The sequence below is a fragment of the Cryptococcus depauperatus genome, chromosome 5 (assembly GCF_001720195.1).
Source record: "Cryptococcus depauperatus CBS 7841 chromosome 5, complete sequence".
NCBI lineage: Eukaryota > Fungi > Basidiomycota > Tremellomycetes > Tremellales > Cryptococcaceae > Cryptococcus > Cryptococcus depauperatus.
In genome coordinates this window covers 1,365,706-1,392,667 of record NC_089472.1, presented here as the reverse complement: position 1 = coordinate 1,392,667, position 26,962 = coordinate 1,365,706, and the positions used below count along the sequence as shown (strand labels likewise).

The following is a 26,962-nucleotide window of genomic DNA, read 5'->3' as shown; positions in this document are numbered from 1 at the left end:
ACGAAACGTCATGCTACTGTCATGTCATGCTACATATGTAATATTTACAGGTATTCGAGGCAATTCTGTGCATTTTGTAAAATCACTGTAAAGAGGTGTCGGCAACAAGCGACACAACATCAAGGCAAGTCTCATAACTAGTCATTTATCAAGCTTGATAAAATTTACAAGCCTATCTTTAATCGGATCTATCTTGCCCAAATTCCATCCAAACCCCAACATCCCCGACTCCTATCCCTTGGTGATGCAGCGACCCCCACCTCAATTCTACTCCCTTTTTTTTACAGCCCACCCTCAAGTCCCTCGCTATGCATTTGCTCTCCTTTTTACCCATCCACGTCCCCCAATGTATTGGCATCGTCACAGTTGCACGCAAATCGCGATGAACGTCAATGGCGTGGGAGGGTAGACAGTGAAGAGAAGACACAAGACGTTTAACGTCAAAAGAGATAAAAGGGAGGAGGGAGGACAGGTAAGGAAGGATAGAGCCATTAGCAATAGGTAAGAAGGCAAGATCGGGTGGACCATATCGATCCGAGATTTCTTTTATCCGTCAACAGAAAATTGAGAAACTTAACTCAATGACTCACCTTTGAAGATAGGACATATTGGCCCAAGAGTTTGTGACTGATAGCCGGTATCGCCTCCAAAAAAGCACCTCCAAAGCCGTGGTTCACTATATCTATCAAAGCAATCACCAGGTAAGCTACATTCCAGATACCACGTTGCCCATAATGTCCTGTTTTTACCGTAAGAGAGCCTCCCAGAGTTGTGCTGTGCAGGTGTACATATGATGCGTATCTTGTCGCGTTTGTCGATAAGAGTTTCAGAAGAAGTTGAGACATTGTCGACTTGAACGCATTCAATGAGTAACTCTTTTTCTTTGTCTATCGACAGCGCATCTAGGGAGTTTGTCTCGCTTGATGTTGATTCTCGAATTGTCCATGTTGTGTTCTTATCTAAAGTGTAAACTTGCGTTTCTTCCCACCAGCCTAGCTGGTGAATTCTATGCTGTGGAATTCCAAACTTGACAAGCAACGACTTGACACCGGTTGGTACGACGTACTGAACGGTCGATCCATGAGTAGCTTCAATATCCTTGATTGTTTGTTTATCAAGGTGATCATCTATCCATCATCAGCTTACAATTTCCATTGTACCTCGACAGTCACATACAGTGGTCATGCGAGATTACGACGAGATGAACTGCTGGAAGCTGGCTCACTCGACATGGAGGCGATAACCGGCGTTTGGGTCCGACAAAGGACACAGGCGAACATCTTGACGAAAATACGGGGTCAAAGAGGACACCAATCGGTTCGGTCAGGTAATCGTCTCGAGCTCTAGGTATTTGCAAGTATACACCGGCATGTCCAAGCCACATAATGCGAGGTCGGGGCGAAGACTTTGGAAACTTGAAGTTGGCAGTCGCTGTCTCGGGTATGCGTTCCAGCGGAGATACAAACGGTTCTTCAGAATGACAGCCGTTGATGAAGATAGATTGAAAAATATCATTGACAGACGGTCGCTTGAAAGACGTCCAGGGGTTTTTGAAGCGTTGGCCCATCGTTTACTTGCCTGCTTGAGTCAGCCTAAATTCAGCTTAGCTTCAAGGTCCTGCCTAGAAACCGAGGACCACAACGAGGTGTTGCAGAATAGAGAGCCTACTTATACAGGCCCATTCCCTCTCACCGTAGAGATACTGTACGCACAAGGCTTAAAGGAAGGTAGCCGATATCTGAAAAACGCCTGGTTGACAGTGAATGGAGATAAACTGAGCTCCCTTTGCATAGATGTTTCAGACGCCTAGCGTAACACGACCCATTCTGGTCTTTACGATTGCCGAAGAAAGATATGCGTAAGCTATGAGTCATGTTCAAATCACAGCCTTTGGCCACACAAACCTCAATAGCCAACAGGCAATATCACAGATCATTTCCCAGCCCATCAGTTTCATCATTCCGTGCTCACCATCTTGTTAGCAAACATCAACTACGCCAGTATCCGTCTCGGACCTCCGCAATCACTGTCCAGCCGAAAAGGTCAGTGTTCATCGTCCACATCAGCGCCGACTTCAAGTCTCAAAAACACCTAATTCATCAAAATCATCAATTCGTATATTATATACCTCCAAAGAGGCCAAAAGCGTAGAGCAGTGCAAGCACAACGCAAAGTGAAGACACGCATAACAGCATTTCCACCGGGCAAAACAGATCCAAGATGTAAATCCACTCCACAATACTCCGTACCATGATAACCTCTATGCACCAAGAACGACCCAACAAAGCTCGGCGCCTTCACGACCCGTCGACAGACCCCTCAACACCCCAGCCGTCACCCACCATAGTACTCCACAAATGCCATCCACCGACCACTACAACGGCCAACAGCACTGCCGCTTTCAGCCGGCTCCTTCTGACCTGGCTCGCCTGCGCCTGTTGAGAACTTGGGAGAGGTGTACCGTTGAGGAAAGAAAGAAAAGCAGGCGAAAACTGGCGAACAGACTTGGCCGATATGGACGACTGCGATGTATGCAGCTGCGTGTCCGGACACGGCAGCGGCAGCGAAGTCGGCGCAAGAAGCACTGTCTGTTTCGGCGGCGGCGATGGCCGCCGGGTAGGCGCAAGAGGTGGCTCAGCTATGACATCCTGTCAACATCGGCGAACGCCGCATATGCCACGTGTCATACTTAGCACGATTCCAGGCACTTCCAATAAATACTCTTTTTCATCTTCACCGTCATTCACGATAGCGCCCATGACAATTTTCGGCGGGGATGAGGGTGGCAGCGGGGCCCCACTCTTTTCGGGTGACGTGGCAAAAGACGGTTCGCCCGGTGTATAGGGCGAGTTGTAGGACTGGGATGTGAAACCGGCAAACGGTGATTGGGCTGAGGCAACTGTCGTGGCGAGCGAGAAAGAGTCAAGGCGGAGGGCTGCAAAAGAGGTCAGCCATAGTTTGGGAACGGTCGACGCACGTGGCTCTGCAGACATGGCTGGTAGACGCGTAGTCATAGCGAAAAGATCGTTTGGCGGAGGTCGCCGCTGGATGGAGAGTGGCAAAGATGTAAAGAATGTAGGCGAGTTGGTCGTGACGTGGCGGTGTGAAAACGATTTGACGTGTTTTAATACAGAACAGAAAAGAAAAGAAACGTGAAAAGAGGTTGATGGAAAAGCGCAAAACATCCACCGTCCGAAAACAGCCTAAGCGTATTGGGCCGCGTGTAAATGTGGAGGGCCTGGGCCCAAGGGGAACGTATGGAGGAGCGTTGGGCATGTCGGCACTTGCCGCCGTTTGAGGTATGTATGTCAGAAACAGATAGGCTTGCGGAGTAACTGGCACGCCTAACTGGTCCCCACGTAGCGTAGTTCCATAAACATTCATGTTTATACTTTACCTTTCCATGTACTAAGTGCTGTAACGGAGTCAAATCCTTGACAATGTATGGTAGTCACGTGACTGAGCCAATGTTGTCAAGGATTTGACTTGACATATAGATAGCACAAGGAAAGATTTAGAAGGGGATAAGGCTTTCTAATGAGCCAGACTACGTGTTATTAAATGAGGCATATCAGTTATCCGCATGCCTATCGATCTATTCCACACGCCTATCCATCACTCGTTATCCATTCCTGATACAATGGTAGAAAGCTCTCGGTACCAAAGCATGCCAACACGGTCACCCTTCGACTGCTCTGTACAAAAAAACAGCTATTCCAGCAATTCATGTGCTACAGTATGCATCGTCCGTCGTCCACAGATTGTTCTCATCATGGCCATTAAATACACAAGTGACCGCTCCCATCCAGCTTTGTTCCACTCCAGCTGTCAATTCGTCCGCTTTATTTCATTAAAAGGAAAATACGAATCACTCGGGTGAATTACTAAAATACAACTAATCTTCGTATCAAGACGGAAATTGCCAGTCAGTATATACATTCAAAAGGAAGGAAAATCGCAGACATGCAGTGCGTTAGATCGTAAGTGTAGAGGAGGGCGAACAGCAGTATGAGAATGACAAGAATGGTACGGCAAAAGAAATGTTGGGATCAGTACTGAGTTTGGTGACGGATAAGTGTTTCCTGATTCGGGTATGTTTAGGTCTGCCTTTGTGCTTTCTGTTCTCAAGCTTTGTCAGCATTATCAAGTGTTATGCCCCATTCTCTCCTTTGCAACGTTCAAAGCCAAGATTCAAGCCCAACAGGTCAAAGTGGAGACTTCCAGCCTCTTGATCTTTGACGTCCATTGTCGCAATGTTTGAAGCCATTTTATTCCTCGCCAATGTGTCTTTACCCTCTCGTTCAAGTGCATTGCTCTTAAAGGGTGTGCTCGTTTGTGGCGTAGGTGGCAGAGGAGAATTGGGTGGGAGGGAGGACTCGTGTCTACGGGCTGATTTGTATACTTGACCGGAGGGAAGAGTCGCTAGTGGCTTCTGTTGAAAATCCAATGTCCCAGAATCTTCGCTGCTTTTCCGATGGCGCACGAATGCTTCAACACTATCTTGCACAGGTGTGACCACACCTTCATCAGTGTCTTCACTTCCTTCACTCTCCGCACTCTCTCTTCTGAGCCCATGGTCGTTATAAACCCTAGTAGATGGTAGAGGCAAAGATTTGCCAAGGGTGGATGAAGAGTCGCAAGAAGCGAACGAATCATGGCTTTGAGAAGGGCGGATACTGCTTGGCATCGCTGTGTTGGTTATACGGCCTTGCTCAAGTAAGGCATCAGGCGTAGAACCAAGAATTACAAGAGCTTCCAAACTCTTTCGTCCTTCAACAACGACCACTTCACTCTTTTTCCCAGACACATGAGCTAACAAATTTTCCAGACCTTTCACCGGGCCTTGATTTGACGCTTCAAACTGACTATCACCAGCAACAGGAGAAGGAAGCTGCATGAACTGTGCAGCGAGTGGATCGTCGTCTCCAGCATATTCGGACGAAGCAGCAGAGGAAGTAGATGGTTCAATAGTAAAAGTTGATGAAACCGGCGAAGTTTCGATGGAATCAATCCCTTTGATCTGGATTGGAACGGCGGGATGGCGAGATTGATTCATGGAAGTAAAAGGGACAAAATCCGCAGATGAGGATGCAACAGACGTCGATATAGAAGCAGAATTCACATTCACAGGTGAACTCACCGCTACTGGTGTCTCATTTGATAAAACTGTTTCAGTAATCACAGGTGCGTATTCGTTCTTCACTTTTCTTGCCTCTTTTTCTTTTCTTTCTTGTCTATATATCTTCGGAAGGTCAGGAACCTGGGGGACCCCCACTTGTTCAGTACTCAAATCCCAAGTAGAGGCAGAAGGAGATTGTGATGGCGTGGTTGCTGCGGAAGCAGGGGTAGAAGAAGATCGTCTCTTGAAGACAGACATGTTGGACAAGGAAAACTTCTTGTTCAACTTTGAACGACTTCGAGACTTTTCTTGCCCAGACGCAGGCGGGGGGCGAGTAGGAGATGATGGAGTAGGGGCGATCGTCGAGGCCGTAGTTGGGGTGTCTGGGATGGAGGTAAATGTGTCGCTCAATCCTGTTAAAAGACCAGGAGTGATAGGCGTAGGGGCATCCATTTTACCTGGAATGGCAGGTGCCGAGTTGAGTGGTCCACAGACAATAGGCGAGTTGGTTGCAGAAGTATCAATCCTCAAGTTGGGTTTGCTCTTACTCTTCAGTAAACCCCTTACTCCTTCCTTATCCTTGTTTTTCTTATTAATGCCTGACAGCTCGGCAGGTAAAGATGCAATAGAACTAGCAAATAAGTTTCGAAGCGATTTCTGTTTTTTTGGCATTTTGTGAGTTTGCTCCTTGGGAAGTGGCGGCAGAGGAGGTAGTGGCGGAATAACAGCTGAGGAATCTTTGGAATTGTTGTTGCTACCAAAGAACGGACCAGAAAAAGCTGCACTGAGGGACAAGGTACGACGTCGATCTCTTCCCGGTTTCGATATGGGATCGTGATTTGGTGTGGACGGCTTTGACATTGTGGGCGAAGAGATTGGTGGTTTTTCTAAAGGTAAAGAAGACTCCGGCGCTGGAGAAGCAATCGTCGTGTGAGTAAATGTGGACGATGGCGTGACTGGAGTAGTAGGGAGCGACGCATTGGATGAAATAGGAGGACCAGACATCTGTTTCGTTCCTTCGTTTGAAATAGGATTCGCCTTGATAAATTCCTCAGCTGTAACTGCGTCAATGGCCACTTGTTCTTCCTCTTCTTCCATAATCCTTGCGGGCTTCGTCTGACCTTCTAGCACAGACGTCGATTCACTCGGGCCCGTAGATAGAGACAAGGTGACGAAAGTGTCATCTCTAATCATAACCGGTCTTTCGCCTTCAAACACATTGTGGTCAATATCCCAGCCTTCAACATTACTCATTCTCCTCTGCCTATCCTGCACAATCTCTCTTTTCGTTTTCGGCATCACGACGAATTGTCGGCCCGAAGGATTGAAGCCTGCACCGGATCGTGAAAATTTTGGCGGGGGAAGAACAAAGCCTTCTGCCATACCGTTCCATGCCGTACTCGAATAAACTGATTGCGGCCGACGACCTGGCACTCTTGCGTTGGCCACACGACGCGTCTTGTCCGCAGTGGGAGATTCGGGGGCCACCCGCGTGTCCAACCGCAGCGGTGGCGAGAGCGGAAAGAGACTGACGGGCTCTCCTTCATCTGAGATGACTGTCAGTGACGGCCACTCCTTTTTGACGCAGCATACCTTCCACAGGTGGGATGAGCCGCACGGCCGGCAAATTCGTGTCTGCGTCTTGTTCCTCATCAACGACTACTCCACTCAAGTCCTTATCGCTGAGCGACCTCTGGGGCTGCTTTTCCATAGTATCCAGAGCCAAACTGTGTCGTGGGACCAGAATGGTGTCGGCGGGTAGATTGGAACGACGGAAAAAGCCATTGAGCATGGATTTGCGCTTGCCTACTGCATCGTTGGGTGGATACCTTGTGAGCGGTGTTCCTTCCATCATGTCGTTGTATTCTATGCTACCGTCTGGTGAGCATTGCTCCAATCTCTGCTCTGCCAAGGACCTACTAAAGATTGTGGTGTCCAGTAGTCGTCGGACGCGTCGCCACTCTTGTGGGTTTCTCTACTGCTGGCTCTCCTATTGCTAACTATTCTTGCCTTTTCAGCCAAAAAAATATATCAAAGAATAAAAGAAACATACTTTTCTCTCTTTTCCATCTATTTCTTTGTAGCTGGTTGTGGAGGATTAGGGATTAAATTAAAAAAAGTTGAGACAAAAAAAAACTCGCTTGGTCCACCTTTTGCAATGGGATAAAACACCACCAGGTACGTCATGGAAAGCACGGACCGTTTCTCCAAAACAACACGTCTCCTTAAGCACATTTTGGTGCAAAACGCTTATTTCCGCCCAGAGGCAATCATTCGTTTCTTTCCCTGAGCTTAGCAGCGGCGTTCGCCGCCGCACCCTTTTCTGCCCACAATTGACGCTTGGACAATTTCAAAACGCATAGCATGGAAGTTTAAGGCTTATGTAATCAAGGAAAATATTATCGGGGATACCAAATAAGTAATGTAGGATTGATATGATCCTACAGCCTCGGGTTGTCTTACGTAATGAATGCATGAACACATAAACTTCCAAAACCATAGGACAAAAGCAACAAATATAATTTATCAAGGCAGCAAGCATTTTGAGATGCACTTACGGCACTCGAGGGGCAGATATTGTTAAGCTAGATGACAGCAAAGATATTCTGAATGTTAAATGGAGACTTTTCCGTTGAGATTTATACAATTAACCAACCCACCATACAACCCCCTACGATTGCAAACCACTTTGAGATGGATAGAGCAGGCAGGGCATCAGAAGATGCGCTGCTGGATGATCCAGCAACGCTATTCTTACCAACTGCCCCGATATTGGAAGTGGTTGTAGCGCCTACAGAGACCACATGCGGTGTCTGGGACGTGGCTGTTTCATTGCGAGTGGTATTGCTAGTACCGGTAGTTGTCACAGAAGTTGTGGTGACACCTAAAGCGGTAGACGAAATGGCTGTAAGCAAGCTTGCCGCATCTATAATGGTCGTGCTTTGGGTGGCTTCAGATTTTATGAGTTCATCAGCAAGCGCCGCGAAACCAACAGCTGCAGGCTGGTATCTGAAGATGGTGTATGTGTTTTTTAATGCCGCGTCTCCTACAATCCATTGTATAGGACTTAAAGACGAAAGCGTTTGGATATAGACCGCGCCGGTACACATGGTCTGATCTGAAGAGTATCGACCAAGATTAAAGTCTTGGTCTGTGATGCCGATGGTATATCCACCAAAAGCGAGGTCAAACTGGATGTTTGTGTTACAGGGATACTCATAGTAGGAAGAATATGGGCCAGTCATACGCCTGGCTCCATGAATTTTGGCGTAAATTGCAGCCACGATAGCCTCAGGACCGCCAATAAGAGTCGTCCCGGTGTCAATGGCAGCCATATTGGATGAGCCGAGGGGGATTGATGAACCTTGGATAACGGCAGAGTCAATGGGAATTTGCCAATATTGGGCATCATCAGCGATAGAAACATAAGTGATGTCCCCGGAGTAGAGAGATGAATCTATCGTATAAACATTAGCACTGGAGATTCAACAGTTTAAGAACTTGCCCAGATAACCAAAAGTGGCTAATCCACCTTTTTTTTCTTCAGAGCTAGCGCCTGCGACGTTTCTGTATCTTGCCAGGTAGAACGCAAACAGCGGCTCGGACCAACTCGAGCTCTTGGCAAGTGTGATCCACCATGGAGTAGCTATTCCCAGTCAGATAGGCCATGTTTTGTCCATACAATCAAACTCACCTTTAGAGTAAGCCAAAGCCTTCCAGCTAAGTCCCATGATTCCACTGACGCCACTGCTCAACAGACCCGAGCTAACGTCATCGCAGCTCGCAAAGGTCTGACTGGCGACACTGTACCCTCCCAAAGTGACAATGTCTTGTAAAAGTGTGCCGGATGCAGTGCCAGAGCCATACTGGATGGAAAAAGCCGTTGTAAGACTGTCGCCAGCCAGTCAGCTCATGTTCATTAACAAGACGTGAAAACCCACTCGACAGAGGAAGAAGACGATGAAGAGTCATATCTCGACATGGTGGAACAAGAGGCTGTGTGGCATTTATCAGAGGCCACCCACAAGTCACTGGACCCAGTGTCAAGGACGACATTGAGTGACTGGACAGGGGTTCCCACTGTGAGTGACGCAGAATAGGATGTATCGAGGTTGTGATTGCTACGGTTGTCAGGTATCTGTAATCTAAAAAAGTAAAAGGCCTACGTCAATTGGATATCTCCATTGTTAGCCCGTCGCCTGTCGGCAACTGCCAAGGCATAAGCCGCAGCAAGTCCCCCATTTCCTTCATTATACTTGCTGTCAACTCTGGCGCCTGCCCACAACAACCAGCTACGCGACAGTCCCTCGTCGTCTCGTTCAACCAGAGATCGACGTTCAGATTTCAAATTGACATACGCCTTGGATCGAACTACAGCGCCTTTGCCATGAGAAAGAGATGCAGAAATTCCGCCGGGTGTGGGATGAGTTGTCGGAACAGGGGAAGAAGACAATTCCGGAACCGGATTGGCAAGAGTGATTGGGAGAAGGAGAAGGAGGAGGAGAGCAATCATACTGGAAAGAGACGGGGAATTGAAAAAAAGAACGAAAGAAAAAGAGGGGAATCGCAACGAACCGGTAGGTTCTTTTCAATGTTGCACTCTAGAAACGGATAGGTCAGCGATAGTGTTGAAGAAGGAGATAAGCAGCCATCACAAGGACTTTGCTTGTGGCAATGAAACATCAAAATGACAAAAAGCCAATCCCAATGAGAACTATCGTCGCAGATGAGAATAAAGGATCGAAAGCCGTCTCCGTTTTATTCCGTACACCTTGGTCTCTTTTCCCCATCCCAGAGTTCCAAAGTCAGCAAGTATCCCTTGCCAATCTACTTGGCTGCACAGCAACGGCGCCAGTGACAAAGGAGAGATCCAAGGAAGAAACTCACTCAAAGGACACTCAATGACAACATTCAACTCAGCTCTTGCAGTGATATCTAACGATTCTGTTGGCCAGCAATCTAATCTCTTCTATGTAGAAGAATCCTCGATAAAGGAGTGGCGTCGCGAAGCACTTGAGATACAATGGCAGTTCTAGATAGCTTGGTCAACAAGCCAATTCCTGGTCCAGCCAGTTAACCTGAAGCGACGGGGTGTGGGTATAGTTGGAACAGAATATATAAATATAGAGAAAGATGGAAAGAGAGATGCAAAATCCCAATGTCTGTTCTCAGAAAGAGCAAATCACGTGCAAGATGTATAGCCGCGGTACCACCCGTTTGTAAATGCGATTTGATTTTTTCTTTCTGTTGCATTCACAACATTTCCTTGCCAACTATAATGACAGAGGTGTATACATCTGACAGCCAGCCAGTTCAAAAGTATAACATACTATGCAGCTCAAAAGCCAAGCTGGCCAAGACTTGTCAACAGGATTAATACCCAGTCAAGTGTGTATCCAATAGGTAACTGGATATTCAGAGAGGAACAGGATCATGGAGATATCAAAGTAACAGAGGCTGCGCGGTATACAACACTGTGTTCAAGGAGGATCTATTGATTGACTCGTGGCAGGGCGTAGACTGTGATCTTGTCCGTGATACCATGCCGTTTGACGTGGATGATTGCTCCATTACGAAAAGAAGTTTGTATAGCTCGCAACTGTTGCACAATGCTTGCGAGCTATGTGAGGTGCTCCCAGTGTCGTTTGCTGGAGTCAAAGATGATGTACAAGAGATGATGGACGGTTTATGATAGAATATGTATTGGGCGGCGTAGTCCGCGTTGTGTTGCCATTTACGTAAGCATGGCTAAGCCTCTTGTAGCGCTCCTTGCTGAGCATTGAAAGAATCTATCAGAGGCTGATAGATACGAATTTTCAATTTGCATTCTCTTTTCTCTTTTACATCTCTTTACCTCGTCTGAATTGTCATCCCACTTAGATGGCTGCAACAAGAGGTGTTGACATGGAATACTTTATTGGCTTTGACGTGTAAGTGGTACGGCCCTTGGATATTGGATGGTGCTCATCTATTGGCAGTGGCACCGGCTCTGGCCGAGCATGTCTGGTTGACAGCAATGGAGATCTCATTGCCGAGCATGCTGGTGGATCATCTCAGCTCGTGTACGGTCTAGCATGCGACTGACACTTTGCAAGAGGCCACGCTTACCCATCGGTCGCCGACAGACCCTCGTGTCTTTGAGCAGTCCACGACCGACATTTGGAAGTCCCTCTCAACTTGCTGTGGAAAGATCCTTGCAGAATCTGGTATCAATCCAAAGCAGGTCAAGGGGATTGGCTTCGATGCGACGTGCTCTCTTGCTGTTGTAAACAAGGATGGTAAACCTGTCAGCGTCTCTAGAACAGGCGCGACTGAGGAAGACGAAAAGGACGAGAATTTAGGAAAGGATGGGGAATGGAATGTCATTCTCTGGGCAGACCACAGAGCTGAAGAAGAGGCTGAAAAGATCAATGCCACTGGCGAAGGTGTCCTTGGATTTGTTGGCAGAACCATGAGTGTGCGTTTTGTCGTTGGCGTGGAAGATGTGAGCTGATCCGTCAATCAGCTAGAGATGGAAATCCCAAAAACTTTATGGCTCAACAAGCATATGGCTGCAGATCGTTTTAAACAATGCATGTTTTTTGAGTGCGTAGTTTGGTGATGATAACGATGGCTGAACCAGGTTTTTAGTCTTCCCGATTGGTTGACTTACCATGCTACTTTGGACCTCGCTCGATCAGCCTGCTCGCTCACTTGCAAGTGCTCGTTCGTTCCTATTGGGGCTACTATGAGACATGAGTGCGAGGGTGGTAAGGAGGACATCAGCAAACAGGGCTGGTCTGCTAGGTTTTTTGAAAAGATTGGTGGGTGACTCTCTGTACTAGTTGCTATTTGAGTTGACGATAGGTAAAGGTCTTGGCAATCTTGTCAAAGAAGACTTTGAATCCCTTGGTGGTGTTCCTGGCAAGAATGGACTCGTCCTTACCGCCGGTCAGCCTGTTGGCCGTGGTCTTTCGGCTCGAGCTGCAAAAGAGCTCGGTCTTGTTGAGGGTACCGCTGTTGGATCTGGTGTCATCGACGCTTATGCAGGGTGGATTGGAACAGTTGCTGCCGCAGCGGGTGAAGGCAGTAAAAAGCCCAAGTTGGACGATGCAGGATCAAGGTTGGCTGCCATTGCCGGTACCAGTACCTGTCATATTGCTCAAAGCAAGGAAGGTATTCTTGTTCCTGGTGTTGTAAGTTGAACCAATCGAGTTTACTAGTTCTGATCTTTTTGGTTTGTAGTGGGGCCCCTATCGAGACGCAGTTTTTCCTAATTTGTGGATGAATGAAGGCGGCCAATCTTCCACTGGGCAGCTCATAGATTTCATGATGCAAACCCATCCGGCATATCCCAAATTGGTACAGCTCTCCAAGAAGGAAGGAAGGAGCACGTTTGAGTTGCTGGGTGAAAGACTAGAAGCAATGATGCAAGAAAAGAGAGTCAAGACCTTGAGTGAGCGAAGACATAAACTAGGCAACCAAGGCTAACGTATTTGGACAGCTCATTTGACGAAACATCTGCATTTCTACCCCGACCTTGTAGGTGGATTTTTGACTAGGAGGGTGGGAATGCTCATCTCGAAAACAGCATGGTAATCGCTCCCCCCTCGCTGATCCCCGCATGAAGGGCATGATCACTGGGCTCACCCTTGATGATTCTCTCAATGACCTTGCTGCCAAGTTTAACGTGACTCTCGAAGCAATTGCTTTACAGACCAGACACATTGTTGACGAGATGAATGCCAAGGGACACAATATTGACTCTATCTACATGTCTGGTGTGTTGAGCTTTACATATATAATCAGTGTCTTTCTAATCACTATACAGGCTCTCAAGCCAAGAATGGACCTCTTATGCGTCTTCTCGCCACAGTCCTTCAGATGCCTGTCATTATTCCTCCCCAACCATCGGCTGCTGTGGTCCTTGGTGCCGCCATGCTTGGCCGTTATGCGTACATTCTTTCCTCTGAGCGTCAGAATCAGCCTATTGATTCCCAAGAAGAGGCCGATAAGGCCAAGGAGAGAGATGGCTACAAGCTTTGGGATGTCATGGTGGCGATGACACGTCCCGGAAAACGTATCGACCCGAGGGCCGATGAATTAGGTCTTTGTGAAAAGAGGTTACTGGACGTCAAGTACAAAATTTTCAGGGAGGCTGTTGATGTTCAGAGGAGATGGAGGGGTATGGTTGCTAAAGAAGCCGAAGAAGAGGTTTGATAGAGTGGAGATGGAGAGTTTGCATAACTTTAAAAGATGATTATTGATTTAGACCAAGCATCTTTCCGTCAATATCACGTCAAGAAGCAGCACTGCCAGACTTTATTTCAAGCATCTACATTACCTGTAATCTCTTGATCGCTCTCGACTGGAACCCATTTGCACATGACATTATTATATCAATTATAAAATACTTTATAAATGTTTTGAGTATATCTTTAAAGTTGGTCTTTACTATCAAAAACTCTAACTTGACTCTCTAGTATTGACTTGCGAGGCCATGCACCAACGAAACAAGCGCGTTTGCTCTCTCGCCCTTTGTCTCCTGGCCATCCAACTCCCAAATTGTTCTATTTCAGTTTTGACAATTTCTGATTATGACGAGTTGCCCTTCAATAGATGATAATTCAGCTCCCACTCTGGTTCAACCGTAGGCTTTGCACCATCTCTTTCCAGTACTCGCGGAACGCACCTGGAATCAACAGCTATAAATATAATTGAGGAGTCATCAACAGCCAACTCGTGAACAATAACAGCATCTGCAGAACAAAACTTGTAACCTCTTTCCCCCGGTTCTGCCTCAGAAACTATCTTTGCAAGGGTTGCATTATTTTGGTTGGATACACCATGGTGGATCCGCGGTACGTGAAGGAGTCGTCTCTGATCTCGTTGTGCACTTGCTAAACCGCCTCTTGACAAACGTTTGATGCTGTTCTAGAGAGGAGTTGATATACTTTTTTCACTTTTTGTATAGATTGTCATATCTTGAGAGAATGGTATACTCCTCTGAATGTTGGTCCATAGTCGATGTTCATTTCGCCCCATATCTCTCTCCTAAATCCATCATCCACTCAAGACGATTCAGTTGGCACATAGAATTGGCATTCTTCGTTGGCAGAGCATTCGTCAAAAGCTACAAATGTAGGTGAATGCGGTCTGTATTGGACTCTGTCGGCTGGGACTCGCCAGCTTCACGTATACGCGACCCACTGGATGACGCTTTGGGAATGGTATTCCCATAACGTCTTTTGTTGAAGATCCAAAGATAAGACCACAAGAGAGATAAATTTCTATCTCAATGTATGTACAAGTATATATGGTAAATACAATTGTATGCACTTGTTTCAAAGAATGATAATTCATGAACTCAAGATTACGTAATACATAATATAATATTACTTACATCTTTTAACACAATCTACATTGATTACTGCATTCTATTTCACAAATGGAATGCTTTTCCACTGTATGAGATGACAAGGGTTCACTTTCAATACTCTTCAACAGCTTCTTAGTACTAACCGCTGGAAATCCTATAGCGTCTACACGAGCAGTCAAGAAATGGACGTTGTCTAACCAGCCGTTCATCGTCCACTACCATGTGTAACTACCTACGAAGCGACAGCCTACAGCAAAATGCCTGTAGTTGTATATTTTAACTAAGGACATCGTGTACAAGTGGAACTGCCTGTATCATTCCCATTCACCCCACCAATCTTAGCATTAATTGACGTTGGCATTAAAATCCCAAGAATAAATCCTACGGTCTACTTTGGACAACATCAATGCTCTCTTTCAATCCATTTTCTACCCTCCCCGGCACTTGAGAGGTGCCGTGGATCCTCTTTTCAACTAGGTAGCCAGAAGCGAAGAAGCTTCGCAAGCACCAACTGACCGGTGAAAAGCATGAGAGTTTACGTTTTAGATCTTCTGTAGTCTCAACATGGCCAAACGGTTGGTAGATCCCAGCTCTTGGAGTAGAAAAGAAGAGAATGTGGCGAGGCAAAGGTTGACGGATCTACCTGCCAAGTGCTGTCAAGGATCGCTTCTACTCTCGCCTACGTTGAGGTTGTACGTAGCTAGTGTGGTAATTGACGAGTGACAATCTGATTATTGGGTTATAGAGCTTGAATCTGAAAAGACAGAATGAGCTGCATAAATGGTCGTCTTTGAGTATCTTGGCTAAACGTCTGATAATCATGTCTTTTTGAAAACTTGCCAATTTCCTTGAAGCCATACTTTTGCGCCATACAAGAAGCATGCGCAGAGTATAGCCATCCCACCGCAAAGACCTATAGAGATGAAATAGGCCTCCGGCCCTGTCTTGTTGAGATGACGGGTAGAATATTCGAGCAGAGCAATCGCTATGGGCTGTCCAACTAAGGCCGGTATCACAAGAATCATCCAGAATATGCTCAAAGCACTTGCCAGATCCTTGACGCCTACAACTTTTGCGATGAGGGGTGCTGCAGCACTCCACACTGTCCCTCCTGTCATCCCTTGGACAAGAGCATAGAAGACCAAGATACCAAAGCTCTTTGCAGGAAGCCAAATGCAAAGGCTAGAAATACCACAGATGAGATAACAGACGATGGTAAGGTTTATGCGTCCCCCGCTGTCGAGAAAATATCCCCATAACGGACGTCCAATCATCTGTCCAGCCGAGAGGATAGATTGCAAGGCAGCGCCTTGTGTCTGCGTCAAGCCGAGGGCGTGAGTGGCAAAAGATGCAAGGGAGTAGAGGGCAATGAAGTAGGCCATCACTAGCAGAGACTTAGTCATTGAATCATAGGGATGAGCATATAGACTTACTGCAAAATGCCCCCCAGAGCCAAACCCATATGAAACCCTTGTGCCACAGCCATTTCAATTCCAAGGGTGCTTGCCTCGCACCAATGGCCTTGTGCCGACCTCTCAAGAGGATTAAGCTTGGGACTAGCAATACTCCAGATATACAACCATTGATAATCAACGCCCATTTGACCGACAGGTGCTCCAATAGAATACGAGTAGTGTTGGAGAGAACGAGACCACCAACGCCAGAACCCGACGTCGCCAGACCTTGAGCAAGAGCAAGACGTTTATGGAACCAATGAGCCATAAGCGGCTGAGCAGGTACCATGATCATACCGAGCCCTTTTCAAAGCGTCAGATGAAGGACCTTGGGAAAAAGAATGATACAATTACCAAAACCAAATACGATGCCTTGACAGACTAAAAACGTAGCAAAACTATGGCATATTCCAGCCATACACTGTCCCAAAACGATTCCTATTGTACCTAACGGATTGTGAGCCTGTTGAACTTGTCCCATAATCACACACCTACCTATGCACATTACAATTCTGAATCCGAAGATTCTTGATAGATAATTTGATAGTGGGCCACAAAGTAGCGCCGTAGCAACACTCAATCCGCCAACCCAAGCAAATCCTAACGTTGTTCCTCCCGAAAAATAATTATTCTGTAGATAATAGGAAGAATATACTCCATACGTCGTGTTGACGCCTGGCCGAAATGAGTAGAATCAGCAACATGACTTTGGATAGAATAAACCTTGGGCCATATCATACAATAGCCACCAGCCAGAAAAGAAGCATCCTTACCCCATGTTCCCGCATTCATAGCTATCATACAACCCACTATGACCCAGCCATAGCCGCCGTCGAGATCAGCAGCATCAGTTTCAGCAACTCCCATGCTTGCCTGCTCGCCCAACGATGCTTGTCTCCCTCCCTCATCTACCTTTTCGGCAGTGTTTTGCGACTTTTCAAGCGGACAGGGTTCGTGTGATGACTGTCTATCGTATTCTTCATCCCATGGACGGGCCATTGATAGAGTACCATTCTCAATCCCAACCTCAACCTTGTTCTTCGTTTCCGGATACTGTGCCGGAGTTTTGTTTGACATTCTTCTGCTTGAAAGTCTTGCTTACTGAGCTTGCTCATATGCATAAGCTGCTCTTCTTTGTAGACAGCTCTAGATCTTTTTCCTTTTTGGCTTTGTTATCCTTCATATGGTTCTCTTGTGAATATCGCTGAATGTCAGAATATAAAACAATCAACAGAGCATATTGGAGATGCTTTTGATATAATGAAATGAAAACCACTGGTGAATAATAAAGCAACTTTGGAACCACAAAAAGACTTGCAACAAAAAAAAGGATAACTCCATCGTCTTTCGGCAAAAAAAAAGTAACGGCAAAGATGGAAGCTCAACATTGCCGAACCGGCATCTCACTTTGGTTTCGGCTTGGTCCGATAAGCGTTTTTCCCCAGTCTTCTCCTGGATATGTGTCTGTCAAACTGTATATATATTCATCTATGTACGCCGTACTCATTGAAAACTACCATGACACATTTAAAGAATGAAAAGTAAATAAAAACCCATGAATCACGTCTGCCGATAAACGAGAATATCTAGATACAAAGCATCTCCGCCGCTCGGAAATGTCATATCCTTCTTTTCTTTTGTATTCTAGTTGTTTCTCCATCTACTTCTTGGTCGCAGGCTGTACAACGACTCGATCGGCTTGAGGCATCTAAAAATGGAATCAGCACTCAAGATATTAGTGCCTGGAAAATGATAACTTACATTGACAAAGATATCGTCGTGCTAGAGAGGAAGAGGGACAAGTTAGCAATGGTTTCTGGCCGACATATGAGAAATACATACAGGGTGTCTGTAAAGAGGCTGTTTGAGCAACTTTTGGTCAAGGTAGTGACCAACGAAACCGATACTTCTGCCCAAAACAAATAAGCCGTTCAGGGTACCATTCTTCAAGTATTCGACAGCCTCTTCCTCAGTAAAAGCACCACAGCCATTTAATAAATCGCAGAAGGAAGCCGCAATGGCACCGTCAACGTTCAAGATAAGAGAACCAGACTTTTGGGTGGTGACGTCTTCAACGGCAAGAGCATAATCAAGTGTCTTGTGGTTAGGGAAATGCTTCTTGACAAAGTCTACGACAAGAACGACACGCAAATCAGGGTTGGTCTTGGACTTGATCTTGTGGCCAATACCAGGAATGAGCTTATTGGCTTTCCTCATGGAATCAACAAATTCTCGAGGCGTCATACCAGAAACGAGACCACGTGAAAACTCGGCAGCGGCACCATCAAGAGCACCACCAAATCGATCACCAATGGTCAAGAGACCAGCCACAAGGGAGGAAATCAAATCTTTGCCGGCACGAGCAGTGATGATGGTGTTCATAGCGCCAGAGACGGCAGGTCCATGGTCGGCAGTAAGTTGAAGAACCATCTCAATAAACTTGCAAGCGAATGCGGGAAGTCGTCGCTTGAACCACAAGAGAGAGATGACACCACCGATTCCAATCTCCTCTTTGAAAACGTCAGAGATACGCATGCCAGCGTACATCAATTCCTGGCCACGTTCATCGGAAATAGTAGAAATGAAAGCGGCTGGTTTCCTGATGAGACCAAGTTTCTGCATGTTGTTGTTAATCCCATTCAATCAAAAAAGATGAAAAGTACGCACAGAAGCCCACTGATAGTCCATAGGAATTTGAGGAGGCTCAATCTCAGCTTGGGGAACAATGACGCCTTTGTTGACCAATTGGCTGTAAACCTGCTTCAAAATCTCGGGCAAGTCCTCGAAAGTGTCAGGAACGATAAAGCCGGCAGCTCTCATAGCCCTGTTCTTGGCGTCGGCGGTCTCCATGTCAGAGTTAGCCATGGAACCAGCATGACCAAATTGGACTTCAGAGGTAAACATTTTGGCACAGGTGCCGATAGCCCAAGCAACTATAGGCTTCTTGATGATGCCTTGCTTAACAGCTTCAATGACTCTGTACTCTTCAGTACCACCGACCTCGCCCAAAAGAAGAAGCATTTTGCACTCGGGATCAGCTTCGTAACGGAGCAAGTGATCAATGAAGGAGGTACCCGGGTATCGGTCGCCACCAATGGCAATACCCTCATAGACACCATTGGTGGTGTAAGAAAGAATGTTGTTGAGCTCATTGGACATACCACCAGATTTGGAAACATAACCAACAGATCCAGGTCGGTAGAGCTTACAAGCTATGAGATTGTCCATCATACCACCAGTGTTGCCAATCCTAAAGCAGCCAGGCTTAATGCCACCGACAGTGGCGGGACCAATGATGATAACCTTCTTTCTTTGAGCAAGGTGAAGAAGTTCTCGAGCGTGACGTTCAGGCACACCTTCTGCAATGATGCCGATAGCCTTGATCTGTGGGTAATTAAGAATGTCGAGGGTAGCAGCATAAACCGATCGGGAAGAAGCAAAGTTGACAACAACATCTACATCGGGATGTTTCCCAACCGCCTCAGCGATCGAAGTGTAGACAGGGAGAAGAGTCTCCTTGGTGCCCCAATAAAACTTCTGAATGTGGTGGCCACCGAAGGGATAAATCATAGCTGCCACCGAAGGGGTACTTCTGCCGCAGGAAAAGTCAAAGTCAAGCATGCCTTGTATCGCTCGTGGTTGAAGACCAAACACAAAAGACCTAGTGTGGGCGTCAAATGGCCTGAACCAAGGACGAGATCCAGGATTGGCCTCTGTCTCAAACCTAACAATCTGGTCATTTGGTTGCTCACGGCTGCCATCGGCTTTAATGGCGCCAACATTGCTGGCATTTTGGGATACAGACATAGAGCCGTTGGGAGGAGTACCAGGAGCAGAAGGTAGAGGTGTGACATCACGAGTGGTGGCAGAAGCAGGTCGCTCAATGCCAAGGGCCATAGGTACAATGGCAGTGATAGGAGACTCAGGACCGTAGACCTTCATGGGAACGCCGATAGATTCACCGCAGAGACGCATAGCTTTAAGCCCTTCTTGGTAGTTGGGGCCAGCACGCCTAACCCAGACCTTGACCTTGTGTCGGAGAAGGCCTTCCTTATATTCCTTGAGAGCTCGAATGATACCCTTGAAAGTAGCAGCAACATCAGAAAAGTTGGCAGCTCCACCACCAATGATCAAGACTTTGCCATCAGGATGAGGGGTACCGCGAGTGATCAGGTCGACGATTGTCTTGGCGTATTCATAGGTTTGACCTTCGGTAGGGGCGCCAGAGTACTCTCCATAGTTGGCAAGTTCATGGGCGAAACCAGCTGCAGCTATGGCGTCGGAGTAGACGACGGATGCGCCACCACCAGCAACCATGGTCCAAACCCTACCCTGAGGATTAAGAACAGTCAGCTTGAGAGAAGCACCAGTTGAAGCGTCAAGCTTCTGGATATAAGCCTCTTCCTTGGTCAGATCACGACCAAATGGCGCAGGCCAAACCATGGGAGGTCCACGATCAGCCTTGATGGTGTCGGCAAGGGTGGGTGCAGAGATATCTCGAGCAACAGCCCACTTGGGACCACAGAGGAAATCAGCAGTTTGGTCAAGCTTGGCAGCCATGTCAAGATAGTGAATCTCGGTGGGCTTGCCAGGGGCAGCGTCAAGAACCACAAGAGGGTTAATCTCGAGGTAAGCGACTAAGTTGGATCAATGACAGCAAATTGTAAGATAATCACAAAGACTTACAGTGCAGGTCAACGTAGACACCATAGAGCCTGATTAAAAAGTCACAAAGAACATCTTGCTTGCCAGGATTGACATTGGCAAGCAGCTTTTGAATCAGAGTCTCACGAGAAGGAAATTCTTCTCCTACAGGGAGAAGAAGTTTGAGCGCCTTGGCGTCAACATCACCGACATCAACGCCACCCTCGCTATAGTACTGCGATTAGTTTCTGGTCATATTGGTAATCGGCCAACGTACTGGGTGAAAAGAATCCAATCTCCCTCTCTAGTCGAGTTGATACAAACATAATATTCCGTGTCCGCGGGGTGAGGCGTAAAAGGCTCAATGATAAATGTGTTTAGAGTACCAGTGGTCTTCTCAACTGTCACGGGCTTGCCTGCTTTGTCTTCAATCCATTGGGCAGTTTCTTCCCAAGCCTTGTTGAGTGAGAGTAAGCCAGCCTTTCCTCGTCTCTTAATGAGCTGATCCGGCTTGCCAACGAGCTTGGATGAAAAGACCCAATCAGGTAGACCCTGGCCAGGCTTGATGGGAGGGCTGAGTTGTTTGGTGACCGAATCCCTATGGATACGTGTTAAAGTTGAAGAGAAGCAAAACAACTCTTACTCACCACTGGACCTGAGCGACCTGGACGGCAGCTAGAGAAGAGTCAGTCTTGCAGAGGATGGGAGTGGGGGAGCGGTTGAGCCAGTAAGAGACGAGTTGTTTAGCGTCGTATTCGCGGATAGCTACGAAACATCACAAGTAAGACAGAGCCAATATGCCAAGCGCTCACCCTTGGTAGACATGGTGTATCAAAAGTATGACCTGTGAGGGAGTTTTGAGCTGTGGAAACGTCAACAGTGGCCAGCAAGTGTACAGAGGGCCTGCGCTGACAGTATTTTAGGGGGTGAACAGGAAAGGAGAAAGGGAAAGGGTATGCTTGTAATGACTATGGTAGCCAAGAAAAGAAAGAAGAAAAAGAGAAATTAATAGATATCACGCTTATCTTTATGGCACGACCTTGGTAGCTTCCCCAACTTTCCCCTGACTCCCCAACAGCTCAGTTTCGGTAAAGATTATTGGGACGCCTATCTACATCAGTCGCGTCGTGGCGAGCCTAAAAAGTCACGTGATGTTAGGCATGGGTATTGAGATTTCAACCCAATTTACGTAACTGTTCAGGATTGAATCCAGTTAATATAGCTAGCATAAGAAGAGCATGAGAACAGTAATGGTAATTTCTTTTGGGATTAAACTACGAGTTATCAAATTAGGCGTGCCGGTAATCCGCATGCCTATCCATTTCTCATTCTTTGACAGACGCGTCGCGGTTGGCACATTCCGCAGATTACTTTTAAGTAATTGCTTTTTGCATTATTCGATTTTTCTTTTTTACTACATTCTTTGTAAAATCCACAAGGATGGCACCGGCACCGCCGCTCGCCAGGCTGGACTTTCATGAGCCACTGCTACAGCAAGGAAAGCGCGAAACTACGGAGGCACTATTAAAACGGTTAAAAGTACGTGCTGTATATCACCAGACGCGTGAAAATTGCTAAGAGACAAGCAGACACTCAAGCAAAAACTTTCGACTTTGGAGCAAGACCTGACAGATACCAAGACATTGGATCCTGTCAAAAAGCCCCTCATCCATCAGACAATTCTACATCACAAAGAGTCAGTGTTTGCTACACGAATCAAGTGGTGCTGACTCTATCACAGTCGAGGAGTCAAAGCTAACGCCGCATGTTGCCTGGCGGACCTTTTACGGCTGTATGCCCCAGATGCTCCATACAGTGATGCTCAATTACGGGTGGATCTTTCGAGAGTTTATATGGGATGATGGTTGACTGTATGCCCACAGGACATCTTTCAGTTCTTTCTCACACAGATAACACAAAATCTCCGGCCTTCCACTCCGCAAAGCCGACAACAAGGAAAGAGCAAGATAGTTGATTCTTCGCAGACAACGTCGAGTTTATCTCAGCGCATCACAGACATACCGTATTACACTGAGTACTATACCCTCATCGAGTCGCTGGCAACCATCAAGAGTATTGTGTTAATCTGTGATGTACCAGGATCTGATGAATTGATTGTTTCTTATTTCGAAGGGTTTATGGAGGTTGCTCGATCAGATATGAGCAAAACCCTCATGAGATATATGCGGGATGTGTTAGTATCTATCATTGAAGAAGCCACTTCGCTACCATCAAGAGTGATGGATTGCCTTGTTGATCAATTTGAAAACTACGCAAAGGTATGCTCATCTACACAAAACCCTCTCAATCACTGATGTGGCACAAGAAACCCGAGACTCCGTCGTTTCAACTTACAATAGACGTTTGCAATGAGGTTGCTGACAAATTGAAACGTCCCTTTTTTGCCGTAAGTTTTTGGTCTTTGTCTGGCACCTCCATACTTAAAAGTCATGTAGCATTTCTCAGAAATTCAACTATCCCATGGCCGCGATCCGTCCCACAATGACTTGAGAATCCTCTCAAAGTCGCACGATCTTCTTCTCACAATCAACCGTTTTTGTCCTGGAACTCTGCTCAACACCATTCCTCTTCTTGAAGAAAACCTTAAAGCAGTCGATGAAATCCCGCTACGACAGTTATCTACAAGAACTTTGGGTCATGTGTTCGCTGAAAGAGCAGGGGCTGAAGATCCAGCAAAGAAATATCCTGGTGCATGGAGGGGATGGATGTCACGACAAAAAGACAAAGCTTTACCTGTTAGACTTGCTTGGGTAGAAACTGTTAAAGGCGTTCTGATGGCTCCTTCAGATGTAAGGGCCGAATTGGAAGGTATGTGTGTTGCCAATAAATGTAGCAATCTGGCTCAAGTTCCATATAGAAGCTATGGCAGAACGATTAGCAGATCCAGATGACAAGATCAGAGCAGCGATGTGTAAGCTTATTGGATCACTCGACTACGAGACAGCTCTCCATCACTTGAGACTATCTACCTTGAGAGCTGCCGCAGAGCGATTACTTGACAAAAAAGCAAGCTATTTGTATAAAGTCTGCTTACACTCGTAAGCTGACAATCAAATCTAGTCTCTGGTAAGAACTGAAGCGGCAATGGCGATAGCCAAACTCTGGCAATCTGCATATTCAGAAATGTATGTAGACAGCTCACCACAATGACGGTAGTACAAAGTCTGATGTCTTTACCAGTGAAGCAGGCGAAGCTGAAGCTATACGACAATTTGCCTGGATTCCACAAACCATGATTGCTGCTTTATTTATCTCTGAATCCACAGCAGACTTCCGGTAAATCTTTTGGAATTCAAGGCAGCTGAAGCTGATATATTTTGAAGCCCACCGATCATCGCAGCTATCAAATCGTCAATTTTGCCTCTTCCTCAAGATATTGAAGATGAGCAAGCATGGGTCGATCGTTTGTTATTGGTGACATCATACCTCGATGAGGATGGCCGGCAAGGTTTGGGGAGACTGACGGGGTTAATTGGGTATTCCCAAGGAAATTCGCCTTATATGGCTTTTACTCGCCTTCTTGAAGAATATGCTGTGAGCAAAACATATACACCTAAGACAGATTAAGTTAATTACTATCTTATTAGGGCGGAAATACCGAGAAAGCAGATCAGGTGAAGTCCAATTTGAATATGTGTATTTTAGCCATCGCTAGTAAATAACACCTTGGACATGGTCTATAAGCGAACAATTGACGGTTATGATCAGGATCCATCTACGAAGATCCTGGAAAGGGCAAAAAGGACCTTCAACAATTCGCTGACATCAATGAACCAAGACTCTATAAACTTTACAGAACTTGTGTTGACCCCGTATCTGGTCTTGCAGCTATCGTCAAAGCTCGTGTGAGTTTTAGCTTTCAGCAGCCGAAAGATTTGTTCAAGCAATATTCCTAGAATGAATTCCTTCGTCGAGTTCATCAGTCACATGAAGATTTACTCCCAACACTCAAAACTTTACTAGACTCATCGTCATGGAATATTGTCAACCATTCAAGCATTCATCCTCTGATTAAACGTATTCAAAAGCCGGATTCGGAAACCTCTGCTTCTGCTGCGGCCTTCTTCCTTTCCTTAATAGCCAAAGAATGTCCGCCAATGCTGAAAAGTCATATACAGGAGTTGGTTGCTGCTGCGGCTGATAGAAAGAATGAGAGACTCATTGAAATGGGGTTCCAGGCATTAGCTAGTGTTTGCAAAATTTATCCAGAATTGACGCCCGAGGACAAGTAAGCTAGTTTCAAAAATGATATTTGCAGCTCTAATCTAGTTTAGGACTTCCGAGAGAGCCAACTTTATTGCGCTTGAAGGGACGCCTCGGCAAGCCAAGTTTGCAGTTCGTTTCTTGGCAAGGTCGAGAGATGCCGAAACATCTTGCTTGAGGCTTATCGATGTGAGTATTATGGCCATAACAGAAGTATACCTGACCGGTCTTCTATAGAATCTTCTAGAGAGTGTTTGTGATGACAAAAAAGAAAACAAGAAGCAGATTACATATTTAACAGCTTTCTCAGAACTCGCCAAAAGTGCCCCAAAGGCATTTTCTCAAAGAAGCAAAGAGGTAATCAAGTACGTAATGGACAAAGTTTTACTCGCGCCTTCAACGTCAAACAATGTATGTATATGGCATTGCTAACACAAAAATCCAATATACTCACTACATACCAATAGATTGACGGAGACGAATGGATGCTTCGTGAATTGCTTGAACCTATTGACCATGCCAAGGTTATCGGCCTTCGCGTTTGTACTCATTGGAGCCTTGCTTTTGCTCGTGATCCTGACGCGGAGCAATTGATAAATCCTACTATAAGCTTGCTCACCGCGGTCTTGATCAACGACGGTGCAGTTAATGAGGTCACAGGAGAAGGGTTAGTGATTCTCCTTTTTTTTAAGATGTCGAGTGGCTCAAAAGGGGCAAGTGGACCTGCGAGATGTCATATGCGATTACGAGCGTCTCTCTGTCTTTTAAAGCTGGCAAGAGTCAAGACGTTTGACAAATTTGTCAGCCAGCCCGTAAATTTTGAAATCATTGCTGGCACCATTCAGGTGCGCTCAAATTTGTCCCTTTTCACCAACCTCATATACTGACGTAGGGCACCAGGATCCCTGCTACATGGTGCGACACTTATGGATTAAGAAGCTCGGACGTATCATTGGATCCCAAAGTCTATTACCTCGTTGGAACATGCTACCAGCGCTGGCTGCAATGGATCCAGACATGGACAATATCATTGACGTAAGGCAATTCTCAAGTAACATGCAGATTACGTCTAGGAAAATTGACATGGTGTCAGGCTAAGAGAATTTTAACCAGCATTCCAAAAATGTGTACTCGTCTGAATTTGCCTCGAGGTTGGTTCATATCTTCCTTCTTTGAAATATCGCGGTCGCTCAGATTGTATGTCAGAATCCCGAATCGAGCGCACCGAGATGCCTTTTGCTCGTCTTCTTCACTTTCTAACACATCATCCGGATTTTGTTTGGCATGAGCCTGAGGAGGATAAAGAGGGTAAGGAAGGAATTACGAGCGCTCAAAACTTGAAAGATATTTCAAAGTAAGTAATTAAATTGTCATATATAAAGCCTCTCTAATCATACGTCTAGATTCATTGAACTGTACCTGGACTGCTTGGCACATAAAGATAACATTGGTCTCTTGTATCATATCGCTGGCCAACTTAAGACAGTACGCGATCGATTTACCAACAACAGCAAACCCCTCTATGCTCTCTCTGAACTCGCTCAAATTATCATTCGCAACCGCGCGGAGAGACATGCTTGGGCGGTTCCTATCTATCCTGGTAAAATTGGTTTACCTAAGGATATCTTTCATCATCAGGAATCGAGTGAAGAGAAGACAAGAGTCCAAAAAACTCAGTATCTCGATGAAGAAACCAGAAGCTGGGCTCGGAATTTGGGAAAGAAGGGTGTTGTAACCCCTTCTAATGTTGTGAGCTGAAATACAGGCTCTAATGACGTTTAATAAGCTGACATGAAGAAGCGTCGAGTTGCCACTGAAAAATCATCCCCTCGAAAACGAGTCAGACTAACTGAGACAAAGCCTCGCAAGAAACGGCTTCAAAGCGTAACCTCTAATGAAGACTCTGGCGAATCTGATTCCGATGGCGATACTGTAACAGGAAATTCATCTGAAGCGGAGAGGGACTTGGAGGACGGAGAAGCCGTACTTGGACGAGGTGGTAGAAGAGGAGCAAAAATAAAGGCAAACAGGGCCGTTGGCAAGAAAGGTAGGAAAGAAAGGGTCGAAAAGAGAAGACAAGAGGAGAAGATGATAGTCGATGAGGATGATGACGAAGATGATTGAATTATCAATTTGTATTGCTTGGTAATGGCTGGCTTTGCA

General features: G+C 46.2%; 7 protein-coding genes across 7 annotated transcripts; 2 read left to right on the top strand and 5 right to left on the bottom strand.

Annotated features, from left to right (window-relative positions):
- Positions 1-178: 178 nt before the first annotated feature.
- Positions 179-1,567, bottom strand: L203_104669 (uncharacterized protein; the record flags this gene model as incomplete). The annotated part of the gene is made up of 3 exons (XM_066214049.1): positions 179-543; positions 591-1,127; positions 1,177-1,567. 3 exons carry the CDS (start codon positions 1,565-1,567, stop codon positions 179-181), a joined length of 1,293 nt encoding a protein of 430 aa, XP_066070146.1.
- Positions 1,568-2,297: 730 nt separating this feature from the next.
- On the bottom strand, positions 2,298-3,014 carry L203_104668 (uncharacterized protein; the record flags this gene model as incomplete). The annotated part of the gene is made up of 3 exons (XM_066214048.1): positions 2,298-2,638; positions 2,690-2,935; positions 2,978-3,014. 3 exons carry the CDS (start codon positions 3,012-3,014, stop codon positions 2,298-2,300), a joined length of 624 nt encoding a protein of 207 aa, XP_066070145.1.
- A 1,136-nt stretch (positions 3,015-4,150) lies between these two features.
- On the bottom strand, positions 4,151-9,632 carry L203_104667 (uncharacterized protein; the record flags this gene model as incomplete). The annotated part of the gene is made up of 8 exons (XM_066214047.1): positions 4,151-6,666; positions 6,713-6,990; positions 7,040-7,119; positions 7,780-8,576; positions 8,625-8,765; positions 8,814-9,010; positions 9,061-9,240; positions 9,286-9,632. 8 exons carry the CDS (start codon positions 9,630-9,632, stop codon positions 4,151-4,153), a joined length of 4,536 nt encoding a protein of 1,511 aa, XP_066070144.1.
- A 1,367-nt stretch (positions 9,633-10,999) lies between these two features.
- L203_104666 (uncharacterized protein) lies at positions 11,000-13,318 on the top strand (the record flags this gene model as incomplete). The annotated part of the gene is made up of 10 exons (XM_066214046.1): positions 11,000-11,049; positions 11,098-11,162; positions 11,215-11,576; positions 11,625-11,704; positions 11,750-11,922; positions 11,972-12,294; positions 12,344-12,554; positions 12,603-12,640; positions 12,690-12,879; positions 12,930-13,318. The coding sequence occupies 10 exons, from the start codon at positions 11,000-11,002 to the stop codon at positions 13,316-13,318; spliced, it is 1,881 nt and encodes a 626-aa protein (XP_066070143.1).
- A 1,977-nt stretch (positions 13,319-15,295) lies between these two features.
- On the bottom strand, positions 15,296-17,008 carry L203_104665 (uncharacterized protein; the record flags this gene model as incomplete). Its single annotated transcript, XM_066214045.1, has 5 exons — positions 15,296-15,861; positions 15,911-16,234; positions 16,286-16,378; positions 16,427-16,606; positions 16,705-17,008. 5 exons carry the CDS (start codon positions 17,006-17,008, stop codon positions 15,296-15,298), a joined length of 1,467 nt encoding a protein of 488 aa, XP_066070142.1.
- A 583-nt stretch (positions 17,009-17,591) lies between these two features.
- L203_104664 (uncharacterized protein) lies at positions 17,592-21,400 on the bottom strand (the record flags this gene model as incomplete). Its single annotated transcript, XM_066214044.1, has 8 exons — positions 17,592-17,639; positions 17,693-17,713; positions 17,774-18,547; positions 18,599-20,568; positions 20,618-20,802; positions 20,853-21,173; positions 21,223-21,340; positions 21,388-21,400. The coding sequence occupies 8 exons, from the start codon at positions 21,398-21,400 to the stop codon at positions 17,592-17,594; spliced, it is 3,450 nt and encodes a 1,149-aa protein (XP_066070141.1).
- Positions 21,401-22,015: 615 nt separating this feature from the next.
- On the top strand, positions 22,016-26,923 carry L203_104663 (uncharacterized protein; the record flags this gene model as incomplete). Its single annotated transcript, XM_066214043.1, has 22 exons — positions 22,016-22,114; positions 22,165-22,271; positions 22,317-22,407; positions 22,459-22,854; positions 22,902-22,982; positions 23,032-23,404; positions 23,454-23,602; positions 23,657-23,721; positions 23,777-23,872; positions 23,920-24,130; positions 24,184-24,250; positions 24,305-24,441; positions 24,493-24,824; positions 24,871-24,988; positions 25,037-25,210; positions 25,267-25,466; positions 25,518-25,644; positions 25,700-25,834; positions 25,893-25,950; positions 26,006-26,153; positions 26,203-26,548; positions 26,600-26,923. The coding sequence occupies 22 exons, from the start codon at positions 22,016-22,018 to the stop codon at positions 26,921-26,923; spliced, it is 3,834 nt and encodes a 1,277-aa protein (XP_066070140.1).
- Between the last annotated feature and the right edge of the window lie 39 nt (positions 26,924-26,962).